This window comes from Thamnophis sirtalis, unplaced genomic scaffold (assembly GCF_051295495.1).
Source record: "Thamnophis sirtalis isolate CommonGarterSnake01/CBP01778 unplaced genomic scaffold, rThaSir2_p1.2 scaffold_1, whole genome shotgun sequence".
Classification (NCBI taxonomy): domain Eukaryota; kingdom Metazoa; phylum Chordata; class Lepidosauria; order Squamata; family Natricidae; genus Thamnophis; species Thamnophis sirtalis.
The window spans coordinates 154,248,154-154,266,879 of NW_028261381.1; the positions used below are offsets into that span (position 1 = coordinate 154,248,154).

The 18,726-nt window shown below is 41.1% G+C and overlaps 1 protein-coding gene across 1 annotated transcript in view; it reads left to right on the forward strand.

Annotated features, from left to right (window-relative positions):
* The first annotated feature begins 1,714 nt into the window (after positions 1-1,714).
* Positions 1,715-18,726, forward strand: part of LOC148049783 (maestro heat-like repeat-containing protein family member 2B) — a 74,160-nt gene continuing 57,148 nt past the window's right edge. Inside the window, exons 1-10 of the mRNA XM_087728822.1 lie at positions 1,715-1,796; positions 4,387-4,485; positions 5,906-6,057; positions 7,725-7,865; positions 8,049-8,141; positions 8,871-8,999; positions 11,089-11,158; positions 12,971-13,087; positions 13,647-13,720; positions 15,356-15,478. Of these exons, the coding sequence (XP_087584948.1) occupies positions 1,730-1,796; positions 4,387-4,485; positions 5,906-6,057; positions 7,725-7,865; positions 8,049-8,141; positions 8,871-8,999; positions 11,089-11,158; positions 12,971-13,087; positions 13,647-13,720; positions 15,356-15,478 (1,065 nt within the window). The 5' untranslated portion in view covers positions 1,715-1,729. The remainder of the gene's footprint in view (positions 1,797-4,386; positions 4,486-5,905; positions 6,058-7,724; positions 7,866-8,048; positions 8,142-8,870; positions 9,000-11,088; positions 11,159-12,970; positions 13,088-13,646; positions 13,721-15,355; positions 15,479-18,726) is intronic.

The following is an 18,726-nucleotide window of genomic DNA, read 5'->3' on the forward strand; positions in this document are numbered from 1 at the left end:
TTAAATCAACCTTCCTCAATATGAAGCCTTCCAGATATGTTGACCTGAAGGCCAGTTTAAATATTCCAGCAGGCTATGAAAGCATATCAAGATGCCAAGTTAGAAAAAGAAGACAGTGAAGAAATATTGGGTCCAGTGAACTTGCAGAAACATCATATTATAAATTGCATCTCTTATGTCAGTTCAACACGTTTTGAAGTGAGTCATAATTCTAATAATACAAACTAATATATAAACTGTCTAACACAGCTTTAATAGTCACACTGTTATTATGGATCTTTGTTATGGGCAAATCAGGCCCTCTCCCAGGGTGACACTCCAAATTCTTCTTTATTACCTTTCAGAGATTTATGATTACATCTACTCCTATTTGGAATGCCTTCAGAATGCTGAGCAAGCTGCTCAAGACATCAGCATGATGGTTGGGAAACTTAACGTCAAGTTGGCCATCAATATTTTGACCCAGGAGATGGTAAATGAGGTAGGGTCTGTTGCATAAAGCCAACACCAGAGTGAGTCAAGGCTTTATAGCACACTTTATTTGGAAAACTCTTCACTCTACAAAGTATTCTATTAGTTGGGAGAAAAGAAGAAGCTAAGCACAGAACTGCAATTTTCAATGGCAATCTAATACCCTTTCTATGGTCTAAGAGGAAGCTTCTTGCACAGCATGGACATTTTTAGCAACAAGGTCAGTCCAGGAGTGATGAAAACAGTTTACAGGTAGTCCTTGACTTAAGGGACATGATAGCTCAGTGGCTAAGACGCTGAGTTTGTCAATCAGAAAGGTCCGCAGTTCAACGGTTTGAATCCCTAGCGCCGTGTAACAGAGTGAGCTTTTGTTACTTGTCCCAGCTTTTGCCAACCTAGCAGATTGAAAGCGTGTAGAAATGCAAGTAGAGAAATAGGGACCACCTTTGGTGGGAAGGTAACAGCGTTCCGTGTGCCTTTGGCATTTAGTCATGCCAGCCACATGACCATGGAGAGGACAGCGCTGGCTCTTTGGCTTTGAAACGGAGATGAGCACCGCCCCCTAGAGTTGGGAACGACTAACATATATCTGTGAGGGGAACCTTTACCTTTACCTTAGTCCTTGACTTAAGATCACAAATGAGCCAAAAATGTCTGTTGCTACATGAGACATTAGTTAATTGAGTTTTGGCCCATTTTACAAACTTTCTTGCTGCAGTTGTTAAGTGAATCACTGCATTTGGTAAGGTAGTAACACAGTTGTAATATCATAAATATGATCAGTTTCCAGGCGTCTGAATTTGGATCACGTGACCATGGTGATGTTACAACAGTCGTAAGAATGAAAATGGTGATTAGTCATTTTTTTCAATGTGGTTGTGAACTGAGTGAACTGTCATAAGTCAAGGAGTACCTGTAACAGAATAACAAAGTTGGAAAGGACCTTGGAAGTCTTTTAGTCCAGCTCCCTGCTCAAGCAGGAGACCATTTAAGATAAATGGCTGCCCAATCTCTTTTTAAATGCCTCCAGTGATGGAATACTGTTCGATCTAGTTCATGTTAGAATTCCTCCTCCTTATTTATTGAGAGAGAACCTCATTTTAATGGTCTTGAAGAGCTAAGTGGCTGAAAATAATTCCCTTTTCCCTCCCTACCTTTCTAGGAAGTGCCTCTGAAAATCAGTGCCCAAGCCAGCATGATCCTTCTAGCTCTGGCCAACTCTCATTTCAATGATGTCATGTATGAACTTCAAAGGAATATGAAGACTGGGATGCTCCCGCACCACATGGTACTGACCACTCTGGGAAACCTGGCATCTCACTATGGTATAGCATTCTCTGGCAGTTCTTTTTTCACTGTTGGATGTTTTGTTTCAGGCAGGTACTGAGCCTTTCTCTGTAAGACTGGAGAATTAAGAGCCAAGGTGGCGCAGTGGTTAAATGCAGCACTGCAGGCTACTGCTAGATCAGCAGGTCAGCGGTTCAAATCTCACCGGCTCAGGGTTGACTCAGCCTTCCATCCTTCCGAGGTGGGTAAAATGAGGACCCAGATTGTTGGGGGCGATATGCTGACTCTCTGTAAACCGCTTAGAGAGGCCTGAAAGGCCTATGAAGCGGTATATAAGTCTACTGCTATTGCTATTGCTATTAAGAGGGATCTTGGAGCCCTAGTGGACAACCATTTAAATATGAGCCAGCAGTGTGCAGCAGCAGCTGCCAAAAAAGCCAACACAGTTCTAGGCTGCATAAACAGAGGGATAGAATCAAGATCACGTGAAGTGTTAATACCACTTTATAATGCCTTGATAAGTCCACACTTGGAATAGGGCATCCAGTTTTGGTCACCATGATGTAAAAAAATGATGTTGAAACTCTAGAAAAAGTGCAGAGAAGAGCAACAACAATGATTAGGGGACTGGAGACTAAAACATATGAAGAATGGTTGCAGGACCTGGGTATGTCTCGTTTAATGAAAAGAAAGACTAGGGAAAACAAGATAGCAGTATTCCAATATCTCCGGGGTTGCCACAAAGAAGGAGTCAAGCTATTCTCCAAAGCACCCGAGCGTAGGACAAGAAGCAAGGGGTGGAAACTAATCAAGGAAAGAAGCAACCTAGAACTAAGGAGAACTTTTCTGACAGTTAGAACAATTGATCAGTAGCAATATAGCAATAGCAGTTAAGACTTATATATCGCTTCATAGGGCTTTCAGCCCTCTCTAAGCGGTTTACAGAGTCAGCATATTGTACCCACAATCTGGGTCCTCATTTTACCCACCTAGGAAGGATGGAAGGCTGAGTCAACCCTGAGACGGTGAGATTTGAACCGCCGAGCTGCAGAACTAGCAGTCAACTGAAGTGGCTGCAGTACTGCACCCTAACCACTGTGCCACCTCGGCTCTTGTAGAACAACTTGCCTCCAGAAGTTGTGAATGCTCCAACACTGGAAGTTTTAAAGAAGATGTTGGATAACCACTTGTCTGAAGTGGTGTAGGGTTTCCTGCCTAAGCAGGGGGTTGGACCAGAAGACCTCCAAGGTCCCTTCCAACTCTGCTATTGTATTGTATCCCAATTGAGCACAAAAGTCCTGTTGCTAAGCAAGTTCATTGTTAGCTGTCCCATTTTACAACATTTGCCACTTTAGACAATCCCTATTCTAGGGATATTCTATTCTATGATCTCTGTTATTCTATGATCTAATATGCTGTGCAAACTGGTCCCAAGGAATGATCTAAACCAAAGCCTATGAGATACAACCTAAGGATGAGCCATATTTCAATAAAAACTTTGAAATTTCATTTAAACCTCCCCCACCCCAAAAAAGAGACTTTGGTGAATTAAGAATGATATAAAACAAATGGCTACTCCCCACTTAGGCCAGTAATTCTCAATCTTTTCCTCACACCCAGATCCCCTTTAAATTCTTTTGTAGCCATGGACCCCCAAGTCTTAACTCAAGATTTAAATCAAAATATTTCTTCAAGACTTCACGGACCACCTGTGATGACATTGTGGCTCCCCTGCAGCCCATGGATGACAGGTTGAGAAACACTGATTAAGGCAATATAATTGAAATTAAAATTATAATGACTAAATAGTATCTACATGTATATAGACAAACATTGACATTAAATATGCAGTGGTCCAAATCAGTAGAGAAATTCTTCCAGTGGTCTTCATCACTGTACATCCTGTTTAATTTGTGGATGATTTTTCTAATTTATCTGTAGTCTTTTTATTATTTCCTCTAGCCTTTTTTCTTACAATCATTATTTTAAAAGAATGGATTCCTGATATTTCAAAATAATTAGTTAATTTTTTTAAAGGGATGTCAGGTAGCAACATTTGAGGAATGATCAAGAATTCATCATAGAATAACAGAGTTGGAAGGGAACTTGGAGGTCTTCTACTCCAACCCCCTCCTTAGGCAGGAAACCCTACAACACTTTAGACAAATGGATATCCAACATCATCTTAAAAACTTCCAGTGTTGGGGCATTCACAACTTCTGGAGGCAAGTTGTTCCACTGATTAATTGTTCTAACGATCAGGAAATTTCTCCTTAGTTCTAAGTTTCTTCTCCCCTTGATTAGTTTCCAAGAACACCATCAAGTTTGATGATGGGCTCTACACAATGTGACATCAAGCCTTCCAGCTCCTTTCTTCTTTTTCAAACTGGCAAGATTGCTGTTGCTCCTTCTCTCAGTATAAAGAGGAAAGGCCATGGAATGATGTAACAGTTTAAAATATATTGTATTTATGTGGCCTCTTAGTTGGCTGAATCAATTAGCCTTAGAATGGGCAACTAATTGGAGATGGTTAACTGGAATAAGGAGAGGCCTGCCTCACATTCTCCATGGTTACTTCACTCATTAGTATCTAACAGATATATGTATGTTTTTTTTTCATTCCTGCAGCACTTAAGTGTATCCCATTTTTGTCTTTAACTTTTGTGTATATAAGAATGATTCTAAGGATGCCCATGATAAGCCATATGAAGGAATCAGTGTGTTATGGTAAGTCAGAAAATGTTCTCCTTCTTTCATTTAGCTAAGATAGTCAATTCTTCCTTAAAGGTTAAGGTGTATCTTTTCAGCTTTGGAATCCACCATTAGTGTTAATTTTCTACTTTAATTTATTCACTCCAACAGTTAATAGTTAATTAAAAATAATTAACCTGATTTTCCATCCAGGAACTATTTCACACTTTTGAGTGGTAGAAGTAGAATTTGCAGAAGTCAAATTCTGGGTAAATGTACCTAACTTCTCACCTAACTTTTGGTAAATGTATGGAAACGCCTGGACTTGCTCTCCCGTGTCAATCTGGCTCTTTTTCAGAGACATTTAAGTTGTATCTTGGATCTCATCCCTCTGTCCAATTATTAGCTTCCTGTTCTTCTACTGCCTTCAGCCTTGACAAGCAGAGCCATTTGTTCTAGTCTTTCATCAGCTTGTACCACATATCCAAAGTGTGTGAATTTCTGCTTTATAGTCTAGCAGAGCTGGCTGGAGAATTCTGGGAGTTGAAGTCCACAAGTCTTAAAGTTGCCAAGTTTGAAGACGTCTGATCTAGCCTCTATTAGCTTAAGATTTTATTATCTTCAACAAAAAACATACAATGGGTTGAATTCTCAGACTGATTCGGATCTAAACAACCATTCCTTTTTCTCCTGGTTTGCACAATCTCATGCTGGTCTGGGAACATATACACAAAGTAAAAATAAATACCAGCATTGAACAACAATGAGAGCCGAGGTAGCGCAGTGGTTAGAGTGCAGTACTGCAGCCACTTCAGCTGTTAGCTGCAGTTCGGCGGTTCAAATCTCACCGGCTCAGGGTTGACTCAGCCTTCCATCTTTCCGAGGTGGGTAAAATGAGGACCCAGACTGTGAGGGCAATATGCTGACTCTGTAAACCGCTTAGAGAGGGCTGAAAGCCCTATGAAGCGATATATAAGTCTAACTGCTATTGCTATTGCTAACAGTTAGCAATATTAGCGATAGGCCCTTTGCTATTTTAGGTGCACGCCAGCAGGTTGCCTATCAGTCCAAACACTTATAGGAAAAACAAAACAAAAGATTTTAATTTCTGTACATGGAAATCAACATGACAAAGATCAAAAGATAAGATGCAAATCAGTAGAAAGGAACTACAGAAAAAGAATCCTGCTGCAAGAGAATTCAAATAGTGAATAATTTAGCAGGGACATTTAATATAACTAGATTGGAAATATAAATGCAAATATTGGGAATTATAACTATTATAATGATTTTGTTGCCTTATTGGTGAGAGGGGCAGCTGTACATTTAATAAATTAATGAATAAATAAATACATTTTTCTGGTTATCCTACTGTGAATGAACTACTGTACAACACAAGTATATTATTCCAGGAAAATCACCTCGGGCATTTTGCTTTTTTCTGTTTCATTCACAGTTATGGAAAGTTTCTGCACTGCCATAAACTTTTACTATAAAAATTGGAAAACGTGCTCATTCCCCAGAGAGGCTGAGGCCCAACTCTGTGCTCCTGTCATTCCCATCTATCAGTGTCTGGTTAGTGACTGGATGAACGATGAGGAAACAAAAGTAAGGAACTGGTCAATTTATCTTTAGTTCTTTTTTTTTTAAATGAGGGTAATCCTATCAATTATAGATCAATTGGTCTGTTATCAGACCAATTGTTATCATTTATTTATAAATAAATAAATCTACAATCTACAATCTACAATCAGTCTTGGGAAAACTTTATGCAAGATATTTAAATGAAAGATTATTCTCCTTGAGATGACGTAAGCCAAGTGTTGCCCTTTTTATTTATATTACTTTAATATTAAAAAATGGTGGGAAGAAGAAAACAGGGTAAGGAAAAAGCAAAAACCAGAAAAATCAGCAGAGGGGGGAAAAAAGAGAACCAGAAAAACACATTTTTACATAGATCAGTGTTTCTCAGCCTTGATCGTTGAAGATGCTTGCTGGGGAATTCTGGGAGTTGAAGTCCATACATCTTCACGTTGCCAAGGTTGAGAAATGCTGACATAGGCAATTATTTAGCCTAACTTTTAAATGCATCCTTAAATTGTCAAAACTGGGTCATCATACTGGATTGTAACAAAATGGGCTCATGGCTACACAAAAGAAACACGAATTTTAAGGCACCAAAAGGAAGTGAAAAATGTTCTTCCACCCCATACATTGTTTTTTTTTAATGCCTGATCATTATTAGCATTTGTAACTCCAGTGAGCACCTGATCTTCTCTCTTGTTTTTCCCTGGGTCTTGAATCTCTGATCAATCAGAGAGCAGGTTGTGACTATCAAGACCATCAGGGCAGCCAGTCACAAAATAAGTGCATGGCAATATCACAATCAAAAATTAAAAATAAAGGGAGATAGTATTGCTGTTGTTTTGAACACAGGCAAGGAAGAAGATGGACTGGGAACATTTCTGACCCTTTTTGCAGACTCAACTTCCTCCCCAAAGAGTTCACACATGGATATACTGTAAAAACCATAGCAGAGAGCCTCACGTGTACTTTATTTGAAACATATTTGAAATATGTATAATTTCTATTCTCCAAAGCACCTGAGGGTAGGACAAGACACAATGGATGGAAACTAATCAAGGAGAGAAGCAGCTTGGTACTGAGGAGCAATTTACTGACAGTTAGAACAATTAATCAGTGGAACAGCTTTTCTCCAGAATTTGGGGGTGCTCCAACACTGGACGTTTTTAAGAAGATGTTGGATAACCACTTATCTGAGGGGCTGGACTAAAAGAACTTCAAGGTCCCTTCCAACATTCTATTCTGTTCTGTTCTGTTCTGTTCTATGCTATTCTATTCTATTATCTACTCTACTCTACTCTACTCTACTCTACTCTACTCTACTCTACTCTACTCTACTCTACTCTACTCTACTCTATAAAATGGCAGCCTGATTGTGAGCTAAATGTCTATGGAGATTCTCAATCCTCCACATGATGGTTGTCCCCAAAGAGTTTTTTTCAAGAGGTAGCTGGACTTTCTTTGTTTTTCCTTGAAGACATTTTGCTTCTCATTCCAAGAAGCTTCTTCAGTTCTGAACTGAAGAAGCTTCTTGGATGAGAAGCAAAACCTCTTCAAGGAGAAACAAAGAAAGTCCAGTTGCCTCTTGAAAAAGCAACCTGCTTGTGCTTTCCCAGATCTTAACGCAACAGCTCTCAGTGTGAAGTTCTTCTCAAGATTCATGATGAGGGCATCTGTTTGCTTTTCCGCAGGTGAAGGAGGCGTCAGTGAAAGCCCAGTGGCCAATGCTAGGTGTCCTGGTTCGTCGTACAGAGCAGCAAGATGAAATTATACGGAACATTCCCAAAGTCCTTATGGACAGCAGAGTTCTTGACTCTTTTTACATAGCCAAAGTAAGCACTTCCAGCTGTGAGGTGACCAGGGCATGAGTGACTCTCTGAAGCCCCCCCCCCCCCCGATCTAGGAAAGAGCACAGCTGGTGCTCCAGATGACGCTATTAATTTTGCTTTAATGGTGAAGTTATGCATGATTGCTCCAACGTACATTGCCTAATAGATACGGCTTCCTGTTTTTAGAGGCTTAACCTTTTTTTGGATGTCTGTGAAGAGTGTAAACCCCCCATACCGAAGAAGATATTCCAGGCCCTTTGTGACTTTGTATTCAAGCAGGTAAGAAAATGTCCTGTGACAACAACATTTTTTTTGGGGGGGGGAATAAGGAGATACCTATTATAATGCCCCGCCAATGGATCCAAGCCATGTGGTTGACCTTTCATGCAGCAAATTATGATCTCACCATCCCCAAAAAAAGAAAAAGAAAAGCCAAATAGCTGGTATTCCATGCAAACTGACTCCTGGGTGATTTGAATGAATTTTCCATGAGCCTTTCAGAAACGTTCAGCTAAAGGACAAGCTAGCTTTTCATCAAGTGGATACCCCCAAGCCCTCTTTGTTCAGTTTTGATATTGAAACTACTTGATCAAAAATTCTAAGACCCTAAAGTGAATATATAGGGACACGGTGGCTCAGTGGCTAAGACGCTGAGCTTATTTATCAGAAAGGTCGGCAGTTCGGTGGTTCGAATCCCTAGTGCCACATAACGGAGCTCCCCTTACTTGTCCCAGATTCTGCCAACCTAGCAGTTCGAAAGCATGTAGAAATGCAAGTAGAAAAATAGGAAACACCTTATGTGGGAAGGTAACAGTGTTCTGTGCACCTTTGGTGCTTATTCATGCCAGCCACATGACCACAGAGACTGTCCTCAGAACAACGCTGGCTTTTTGCTTTGAAACGGATGTGCCAGGAGAACCTTTCCCTTTCCCTTAAAGTGAACGCAGGGTCCACAACAGAAAATAACAATAATGTTTTTTCCTATTGCTATGTCTTGCTCTGTTCTAGGTTCTACCACTCGATACTCCACTACAAAAGAAACCCCAGATGTTTTCACGACAGGATTGGAAACCCAATATTCAAATGACCACTATGGAAAGGCAGGATTCTGAAGGGGAATCGGCTATGTGTGATCTGGTGGGTAGTACACTGTTTTGTGATGTGTTGAAACCAGACAGGGAGTGTGATTAGAACATTTCACCTATGCAGCCACCCTCAATGGAAAACACAATTCAGTGCTTATTTAAGTGTGATATTTGTCTTGACTCTTCCCCCAAGCACTGGGATAAGATGAAGTGATGGCTAGTCAGAGGTTTCACCTGGTGCCAGGTTTTTATTTTTTAATATTTATGATTTTAATAGTTTTATTTATTACACTTATATGCTACTCATCTCACCATCAAGTGACTGTCTTACAACAAGATAAAAACAGCATAAAGTATTAAGTGATAAATATTAACTTTAAAATACAAAAGGTAACTAAGGAAGGAAGGAATATACAATGTGATGGAGGGACAGGGTTTTTTTAACCCATTAACCATCTCTAGGATGAGATTTCCTCATCAGGACCCCAGGCCAATTGGCAGAATCAGGTTTTAAGGCCAAGAGGGTTGAAACCAATATCTCCTGGAGGGGCACAATATAAAATGTTTTCTATGTTGTTTTGATTTTTGATGCCCAGAGTTTGGTATAAGACGAGTGGCTATATAAATGTTTTAGATTAAATAAATACATTTAATGTAAACAAATAATTTTCCCTCAGTCTGGAATTTACTGAGGAAAAAGGCGTCTGCCAACTATTGATTATCTTGAAATTATCTTGAAGTTGCATAATCCCCGACCTCCGGTCCTTCCGACGTGCACTAAAAAGTTGGCTTTTCCAGCAAGCCGGCCTGGCCTGAATAGAATAAAATATAGGATTAATTTGGTTGTTAATTTTAATTTAATTTTTAAATTTTTATTGTAAATATCAATTGGGTTTTTTGGATACTTTAATGTCCCTTTTAATTTTTGTAATATGTGTTTTCTTATGTTGTACGCCGCCCTGAGTCCTTGGGAGAAGGGTGGCATAAAAATCCAATAAACCTAAACCCTAAATCACTATCAGCAATTCATTTAATACTGGGGTCCTCAAACTTTTTAAACAGGGGGCCAATTCACAGTCCCTCAGACTGTTGGAGGGCCAGACTGGCAGGGTGGGTGTGGCTAGGTGGTCATTTGACTGGGTGGGCATGGCTAGGTCATGTGACTAGGTGAGCGTGGCCAATTTAACAGTCCATTGAACAATGCACACAAATTAAACTTTAATTTGTTTTGCTCCTAAGGGTGTTTTATTTGCTTTTGTTGGCATGTTGCTCTTTTGGTTGCCTTTTCTTTTTACTAGATCATTTTTTCAGTTGTTTAGGAGTCTAGTGGTCCTCTTCAACAAACTCAGTTTTGCAGTGATTCTTCTCAGCCTCAAGGAGCTTGAGAAATCTCTCTCTCTGTGTCTATCTTTCTTTCTCTCTCTCTCTCTCTCTCTCTCTCTCTCTCTCACTCTCTCGGTCTATCTCCCTTTGTCTATCTTCTGGAGGTGGGGGAGGTGAAAAATGGGCCATTTTTGCCCATTTTTTGGCCTCCTGGAGCATCTGTGCACCTTGTTTTTCACTCCCCCCCACCTCCAGAAGCATTATGCAGGCCAAAAACATGCAAAAATGGCTGGCTTTTTGGCCCGAAATGGGCCATTTCCACCCATTTTTTTTGGCCTCTTGGAGCATCTGTGCACCCAGTTTTTCACCTCCCCTGCCTCAAGAACCTCTCTGCAGGCCAAAATTGTTGGCCTTACTTTTCAGTTCCAGCCCGTGGGGCTCGTGAAGGTAAGTCCTTTGCTCGGCCGAAGGGTGGGTGGGGCGATGTGAGCGGGGCAGCCTCATGGTTCTGTGCAGGCTGGATTTATGGCTTTGGTGGGCCACATGTGGCCCCCGGGCCATAGTTTGAGGACCCATGATTTAACACAACTTCTTCCCAAGTGGGTGAAGCCTCCCCTCAACTTTACTACCAAAAAAAGAGGAAAAAAGTGGAAAAACTGAGGGATGGATTTGATCTCAAGCTCTACCAAAATTACATAAATCTACAGGTCCCCAACAAATCAGATTGTAAATTAAGTTCTGAATATTGCCCAAGCGAGCATATAGTATTTGGGAACCAAATTAAGTAAATAAAGACATCTTTGCCATTTTCTTTACAGTCTTGTTATGAACATCAAGAGATCTGCAAGGATCATCGTTCTATGCTTATGGATGCTTTTGGTCACCTTGGTAAGGATCAAGTTCATGGGAAAGGTTTCTACAAGTATTATTTTTTTCTTGGTTTTCATCCAAGTGCCACACCTCACCTAAATGCACAGACAATAACAAGCAGATTTCTGGTGTAGGACATACCCATCAAGATGTTATAGTGTATGTTGCAATGGTGGGTTGCAAGCGGTACACCCCGGTACGGGAGTACTGGTGTCTGCCAGAAGCACCGGGTACCATTCCGGTACAGTGCTCTGGAGGGCCCACCTGCCCGCCTGCCTGCCCTCCTTACCTGTATTTGAGCTCTTTGGTGCTTCTGCACACGGGCATGGCACATATGATGCCTGCGAGACACTCCACTGAGCAGTTGGAGCATGGTGGAGGCATCGTGGAGGTGTCACCAGAGGTAAGGACGCATGCACACGTTGTGCACGTTCATGTGGTGGACGCCGGGCCCCATTGCACCGTACCAGTTGCACTGGGATCTGGAACCCACCACTGGTATGTTGGGTCATAGAATGCTCTTGTTCAAGGTTTCTGTCAGCCATGTCTGTTCCAGGATACTCCATTTCTTAGAATATCTTTATTGTCATTTTGAATGTACACTAATAGGCATACATTAAAATGAATTTTGTTGCATACGGCTCTCAAAGGGTCACCATCTCAAATATGCATTATATAAACGACCAAAAAATAAATAGATAAAAAAATAATAATAAATTATGCATATACATGCATACCCACATATATTATATGACACAGAGAAACAACACAGTCTAGTTCAGCCTCCATTTCTCCCATTCAATTATTGGTTGGTTTTCTCCAAGAGCCACAGTAATTCCGTGGTTATTGACTATGTTCTCTCTTCATTGTACTACTTCAAACATTTATTTTCTTCCCCTCCCCTCCCCCTCCTTTCTCTTCCCCTCCACCACCAATAATTTAGAGACTTTTTTGTTTTCCTGATGCATGGATCATGCAATTTTGACTACAAATTGTTCAGAAGACCAATTTGAAGAATTGTCTATGTATATGTCTGTCTGTCTGTCTGTCTGTCTGTCTGTCTGTCTGTCTGTCTCTCTCTCTCTCTCTCTCTCTCTCTCTCTCTCTCTACCTACCTACCTACCTACCTACCTACCTACCTACCTACCTACCTACCTACCTATCTATCTATCTATCTATCTATCTATCTATCTATCTATCTATCTATCATGTATCAGTAGGCTGCTGGCAGTTTGGACCAGTTTGCCCAAGCTAGTTTTTACCATTCTGTGTGGTTTGGAGAACTGGAAAATCAAACCACTGGCTGGGCCCACCCTAGTCTGGTTTTGGGCCATTTTCAGCCATTTTGGGGCCATTTTCAAGCCATTTTCTGGGCTGTTTTCCAATCAAAATCGGCCCCCAAAAAAACTACCCCAAAACAGGCTGTTTTTAAGGCCATTTTCAGGTTGGTTTTTTTGGCTAAATTTGGTTTGCAGGCCATTTTCCAGGCTGATTTTGTCTTGAAAAACAGCCTGAAAATGGTCCAGAAACAGCCTGGGTTTGGGGCATTTTTGGACCATATTTAGGACATTTTTCAGGCAGTTTTCAGACCATTTTTGGGTTGTTTTCAAGCCATTTTTCCAGCCAAAATTGGCCCAAAATTCCTTGGAAATAGCCCCCAAATGCCCCAAAACAGGCCATTTTTGGGGCCGTTTTCAGGTTGTTTTTTGGGCCATTTTTCAGGCCGTTTTTCCAGCCAAAATCAACCCGAAAAATAGCCTGAAGCAATATTTGGGCCATTTCTGGTTGTTTTTCTCTTTCTCATCTTTCTCTGTATCTCTCATTTTTCAGTCTCCTGCTGTCCTATTGATGCACAAGACTTCCTGCAGAGTCAGATGAAAGATGCTGCAGAAGATATTCGTGTTGGATTCTTAAATAATTTAAAAATGATTGTCAGCCATGATGAGAGTAAGTAGCAAGTACTACTCTCCAAAGAAGCTCTTAGATACCAAAAAGAGAACGCACCACATTTACGCAACACCCTTTACTTTATGCACAATCACTGGCCCTGCAATTATTGCTATATATTGTTCCCAGAAGGTCCTGCCAATGTGAACAACAAGGAGGGATGCTATGAACTGTAATTCAATTATATCTTAAAGGCCAATGCCCATGATCTGCTTTAGAAAAAAGAGTTGATGGATGTGTGGATTATATTATGTGTAGTTATTTTGTTATTAAACCATCACCGTACCGAGATTCACCAAGGAATGCAATCAATAACTCAATGTTATGGAACAATATATATCTGCACGTTAAACTTTAAGCAGGAAGTAACCAAACTAAACCGAAGCACATTAATTTATGATTATCCTTCAAGCTTCCTTTGTTTTCAAACAATTAAATAAATGCTTGTGTGTTTAGAGCCTTTTGTTGCCACTGTGATTTAAATTTTAAACAACTGGGAGTCAAATTACTCCTTGTAAAATCCCAGTTCAATTCACGGGGAATCTTTGGTTATTTTCAGTATATGAAGCAAGAAACAGAAAACGTCCAGTTGTGGAAGCTGTGAAATGCCTTCTGGATGACCATAGTGAAATGGTAAAATAGTAGAAACCTATGAAAAACCAAACAAATTCAGTCCAAAAGCCTATAGAAAATTGCACCAATTCATGGCAGGTTAATTCAGAAAACTTTCTTAAGATGGAATTCTTTTTGGAAGAAAATCCCAGAATTTGCTATGTACTTTGTGAAGTAGCACCTCTTGGTGATAGGTAGTCCTTCTATAGTTTTTGCCTCATGTAGCAACCATGGGCATTTCAGACAGCAGTGAGTACTCTCGTTTTTTGATCTTTGTAGGTCCGTAAAGCAAAGGAAAGCCAAAGTAAAATTGTAAATTCATGATATTTCACTTGGGGACCACTTTGCTTAATGACTGAGTTACCAATCCCAATTGTGGTTGCTAAAGAAGCACTACTTGTGTTGATAAAGACTGGAGATAAATGGATTCATTAATAATGTTTTATTAATTTTACACATAGTCTTGTGTAATTGTGCATGGGATTTTTTTTAGTGCACTAGCCGATAACCTGGCATTGCCCGGGTATTTATTTATAGTGGGGAAATGTCCAGACCAAATGTAATTTGTAATGTTGGATTTTCCCCTTACCACAGGGAGCCCCCTTGTGGAGTACTGTGAAGCTGTTACCATGGCAACTCTATTGCACTGCACAATAGAATCCATTTTAAGGCAGTACAGTAGAAGTCATTTAAAGGCACAACAGGCTGCATCTTAATGTCAGCGTTCCAAATATGCAGAATTAAATCAGAGTCCAAGGCAGAGGAAAGGAATATGATACACACCCTGAGGAGTTTTAGGGGTGTCTTATCCCCACAGTATTTGTCTCCAGAGAGTAAGTCATCTGTGTACCAAGTTTGGTTGAAATTGCTCGAGGCGTTCCAGAGTTATGCTGGAACATGCATACCCATAGATAGATAGATAGATGATAGATAGATAGATAGATAGATGGATGGATGGATGGATGGATGGATGGATGGATGGATGGACGGATGGACGGACAGACAGACAGAAAGACAGACAGATAGATTTAGATTTTTGACAATTTTTATCTTTTGTGTTTTCCCCAGAATTTGTTGAATTCTTCAAACTCTTGGTTGCAATTCTAATTTTGTTGCCAAATTAGAGTATTTATTTCTATATCAAATTTAAAGACTGGCAACCGCACTCTCAGAGTAACTAATCTGATAGAAGAACAAATGATTCAATATGTGACTGGGTGATCAAATTAATTGTATTTAATTCTAATTAAGTGAAATTTAAAATTAATACAAAAGTTCAGGTCCAACTGATTTCTGTTGTCCAAGTTCTGCCTGCTTTTTTAAGTGTGGACCATCAAAAAAACAGTCCCCTTCCTCCGAAAGGATCGTTCTAGCAATCTTCTAGGCTAGTGTCCTATTATTTGTCCAGGGGAGAGGAATTCCTTTGCAAAAGTATTGAGCCCAACTATCCTGATTTGCATTGTGAACTGGTTCAACCCAGTCAATGCACCTTTCTCAAAAGACTACTGTCATTATCCTCTCTAGCATGGCTATATACTCATCATTTGGCAAAAGTTTATGAAGGCTACTTATGGGCTATAAAGATTCTGCAGCATTCAAATGTAATAATTACCATCCTCATCATCTACCTCACCATCTTCTTTCATTCTTTGACAGGTGAGGAAAGCTATTCTGTGCTTTATTAAAGAACTTCTTCGCTCTCAGAGTGTCGAAGGCTGTGCTGTGTGGGATATGGTTGACTACATCTTCAAGCAGTTTACTGTGTCAGTCAGCCTGTCAGTGAGTTGAGCACTAGTAGTAGCACTTAGACATATATTGCTTCAAGGTGCTTTACAGCCCTCTCTAAGCAGTTTACAGAGTCAGCATATTGCCCCCAACAATCTGGGTCCTCATTTTACCAACCTCAGAAGGATGAGAGGCTGAGTCAACCTTGAGCCTGGTGAGACTCAAACTACTGAACTGCTGGAAACTGGCAAACAGCAGAAGTAGCCTTCAGTATTGTATTCTAACCACTGCACCACCGCTGCTCTAGATGCCTACTTAGATGTCAGGGTTCTAAGTAATAGATTCATAGCAAGCAAAGCTTCGAGTCAAGTGGGTTCCTCAAAGAATAGCTTTATTGGAAATATCATATTGACAGATATCTGGTGAAAACCAACTCTGAGGGTTCCCATGGTTTTCACCTAATTAAAAATAAAAAAAATTCATTTTTTTTCAAAATGATCAGCCACATGGTCTAATCATGGCTCTGTCTGGTTGCCTAGTGACATCACTCCTCCTTCCTCCAACCTGGTGTGAAAATGTCCTTGGTTCCCAACAGAAAGTATTTTGTTTTGGCTACAAAGTCTCAATTATCTCAATTCCTCCCTCCCTATCCCTCAGCTCCAGTGTGGCAGCATTGAAGCTCCTAGATCCGTGATGGCAAACCTATGCCACATGTGCCACAAAAGTGGCACACAGAGCATGCGAGCCATTGCCTGTTGCTCTTCTGGGTTCTGGTGTGCCAGCCAACTGGTCGTCATGTGCATGGGTGTGTCAGAAACCGGAAGAGCAGCCACCCAATGTGCATGCACATGCCAGGAAGATGATCTTCTGGTTTTCGGTGCACACATGCACATCAGCCACCTGGTCTTCCAGTTTTCGGCATGCATGCATGCGGGAAGGTCAGTTGGCCAGTGCGCATACGCATGCTGGAAACCGGACAACCATCTTACTGGCGTGCATGCACACCAGGCGGCTGCTCCTCCAGTTTCTGGCACACGTGCACACACACGCATGCATGCACTCCTGTTTCGGCACTTGGCGCTGAAAACATTTGCCAACACTGTCCTAGATGGCTCTGGTCAGGTCAGTTTCAGGGTTGACACTAGACTCTACACCACTGGATAGCTAATATATTTTTTAATCTGGAAGCTACAAAGTATGCAGGAACTGGGTATGTCTAGTTTAATGGAAAGAAGGACCAGGGGAGACATGATAGCAGTGTTCCAATATCTCAGGGGCTGCCACAAAGAAGAGGGAGTCAAATTATTCTCCAAAGCACCTGAGGGCAGAACAAGAAGCAATGTCTTGATGGTAACTAATCAAGAAGAGAAGCAACTTAGAACTGAGGAGAAATTTCCTGACAGTTAGAACAATTAATCAGTGGAACAACTTGCCTCCAGAAGTTGTGAATGCCCCAACACTGGAAGTCTTTAAGAAGATGTTGGATAGCCATTTGTCTGAAACGGTATAGGGTTTCCTGCCTAGGCAGGGAGTTGGACTAGAAGACCTCCAAGGTCCCTTCCAACTCTGCTATTGTATTGTATTGTATTGTATTGCATTGCATTGCATTGCATTGCATTGCATTGCATTGCATTGCATTGCATTGCATTGCATTGCATTGCATTGCATTGCATTGCATTGCATTGCATTGCATTGCATTGTATGAGGGTGGAGGCTGCTGACTTTCTTCAGGTCTATGCTGAACTATGGTCTTTTTATGGAGCTGCAAATGTAGACCTGAATCCTCCTTGGTTGATAGGAATGGCCCAGTCCAGCTAGAACAACCGTCAGCCCACACATGACAGTAAAAGCAAAGAATAAATAGCTTTCCATCCGAAAAACTCTTAAGATACCCAGGAAATTTTCACAACAGTCACAGCAGTCTATTTCTGGAAAGTTGGCTCATCTATTTTCAACATTTCCGTGTTATCCATTTTCACAAATTCTATTTACTACCTTCAAGAAGTTGAACCAAAGACATCTATGACAGTATTCCACTTTGATGCCTTTTGCTTATGTATTGGTATTAGCTTCTTTTACAGATAGTCCTCGACTTACAACAGTTCATTTAGTGACCTTCAAAGTTACGATGTCACTGAAAAAAATGAGTTATGAGTTATTTTCACACTTATGACCATCGCAGCATACCCGATCAAAATTCAGATGTTGGCAACTGACTCATATTTATGCCAGTCATGGTATCTTTTGCCAACTTCTGACAAAGTCAATGGAGATACCAGATTCACTTAACAACTGCGCTACTCGTTTACCAGCTGCACTGATTGACTTAACAATTGTGACAAGAAAAAGTTGTAAAATGAGGCAGAATTCACGTCCCAAATATTTCACTTAGCAACATAAATTTGGGGCTCAATGGCGGTCATAAATTGAGGACTACCTGTACTCCAACACATGATTTGAAATCCTTGGAGGAAGCAAGATTTTTGGCTTTCTCCTTAGAATCCATTTACCGCTCAGTATAGAAAATCAACCATTCCAGTTTTTGTCAGCTGAACGCAGTGCTGAAGCCAAGGTAACCCAAGATATTGGCTTCCTCAAGAGAAGGACAAGGTGGCATCTCCCATATTCTCAATGCCAACTGCGAAAGCTGACTAGCCTGGCACCTGCGCTGTTACCACTGCAGTCCCGTCATTGTTGCTTTATCTTCCCATTTTGTCCACTTAAAGAACCATTGCAGTACAATGATGCCAAGGTGCACCACTTAAGCAAGGAACATAGTGAAATTCACTCTACATGCTGGAGTGTGTGGTCAGAGTTGGCTGCTTCCTTGGCTGCCTGCTCATTCAGAGGGCCTTCCTAGCAATAATGGGAACCATTTCTGCTGTCCCTGGGATCCACCACCTGAGCTAGCCACCTCATTCTGCCTAATGGAAGGGTCTAAAATCTAAAACTGCTAGCCTTGTGAGGTAGTCCAAACCAGAAGCACAACCAGGAGGACTAACTATGTCTTTATTGTAGGGTTGCTTGAAGGTCTGAAAGTACCCCTGCCATCCCTCACTTCTACTCTCCTGAAGATGTCGGAGGGTCCCTTCTGTGAGACTTTCATCACCCTTCCTCCTTCACTCAAATTACTTTTATTACACTGTGGTTTGGACCATAGGTCTCCAACAGGGTGGGTTTCTCGCCCCGTTCCAACCGGTTCGGTTGGAATGGGGCCGGCGGCGTCCTCGTGCACACGCGCGGTGCACGCATGCGTACTAGCATCTGTGCGATGCTCCAGCTGCTCCTGGAGGATCACACAG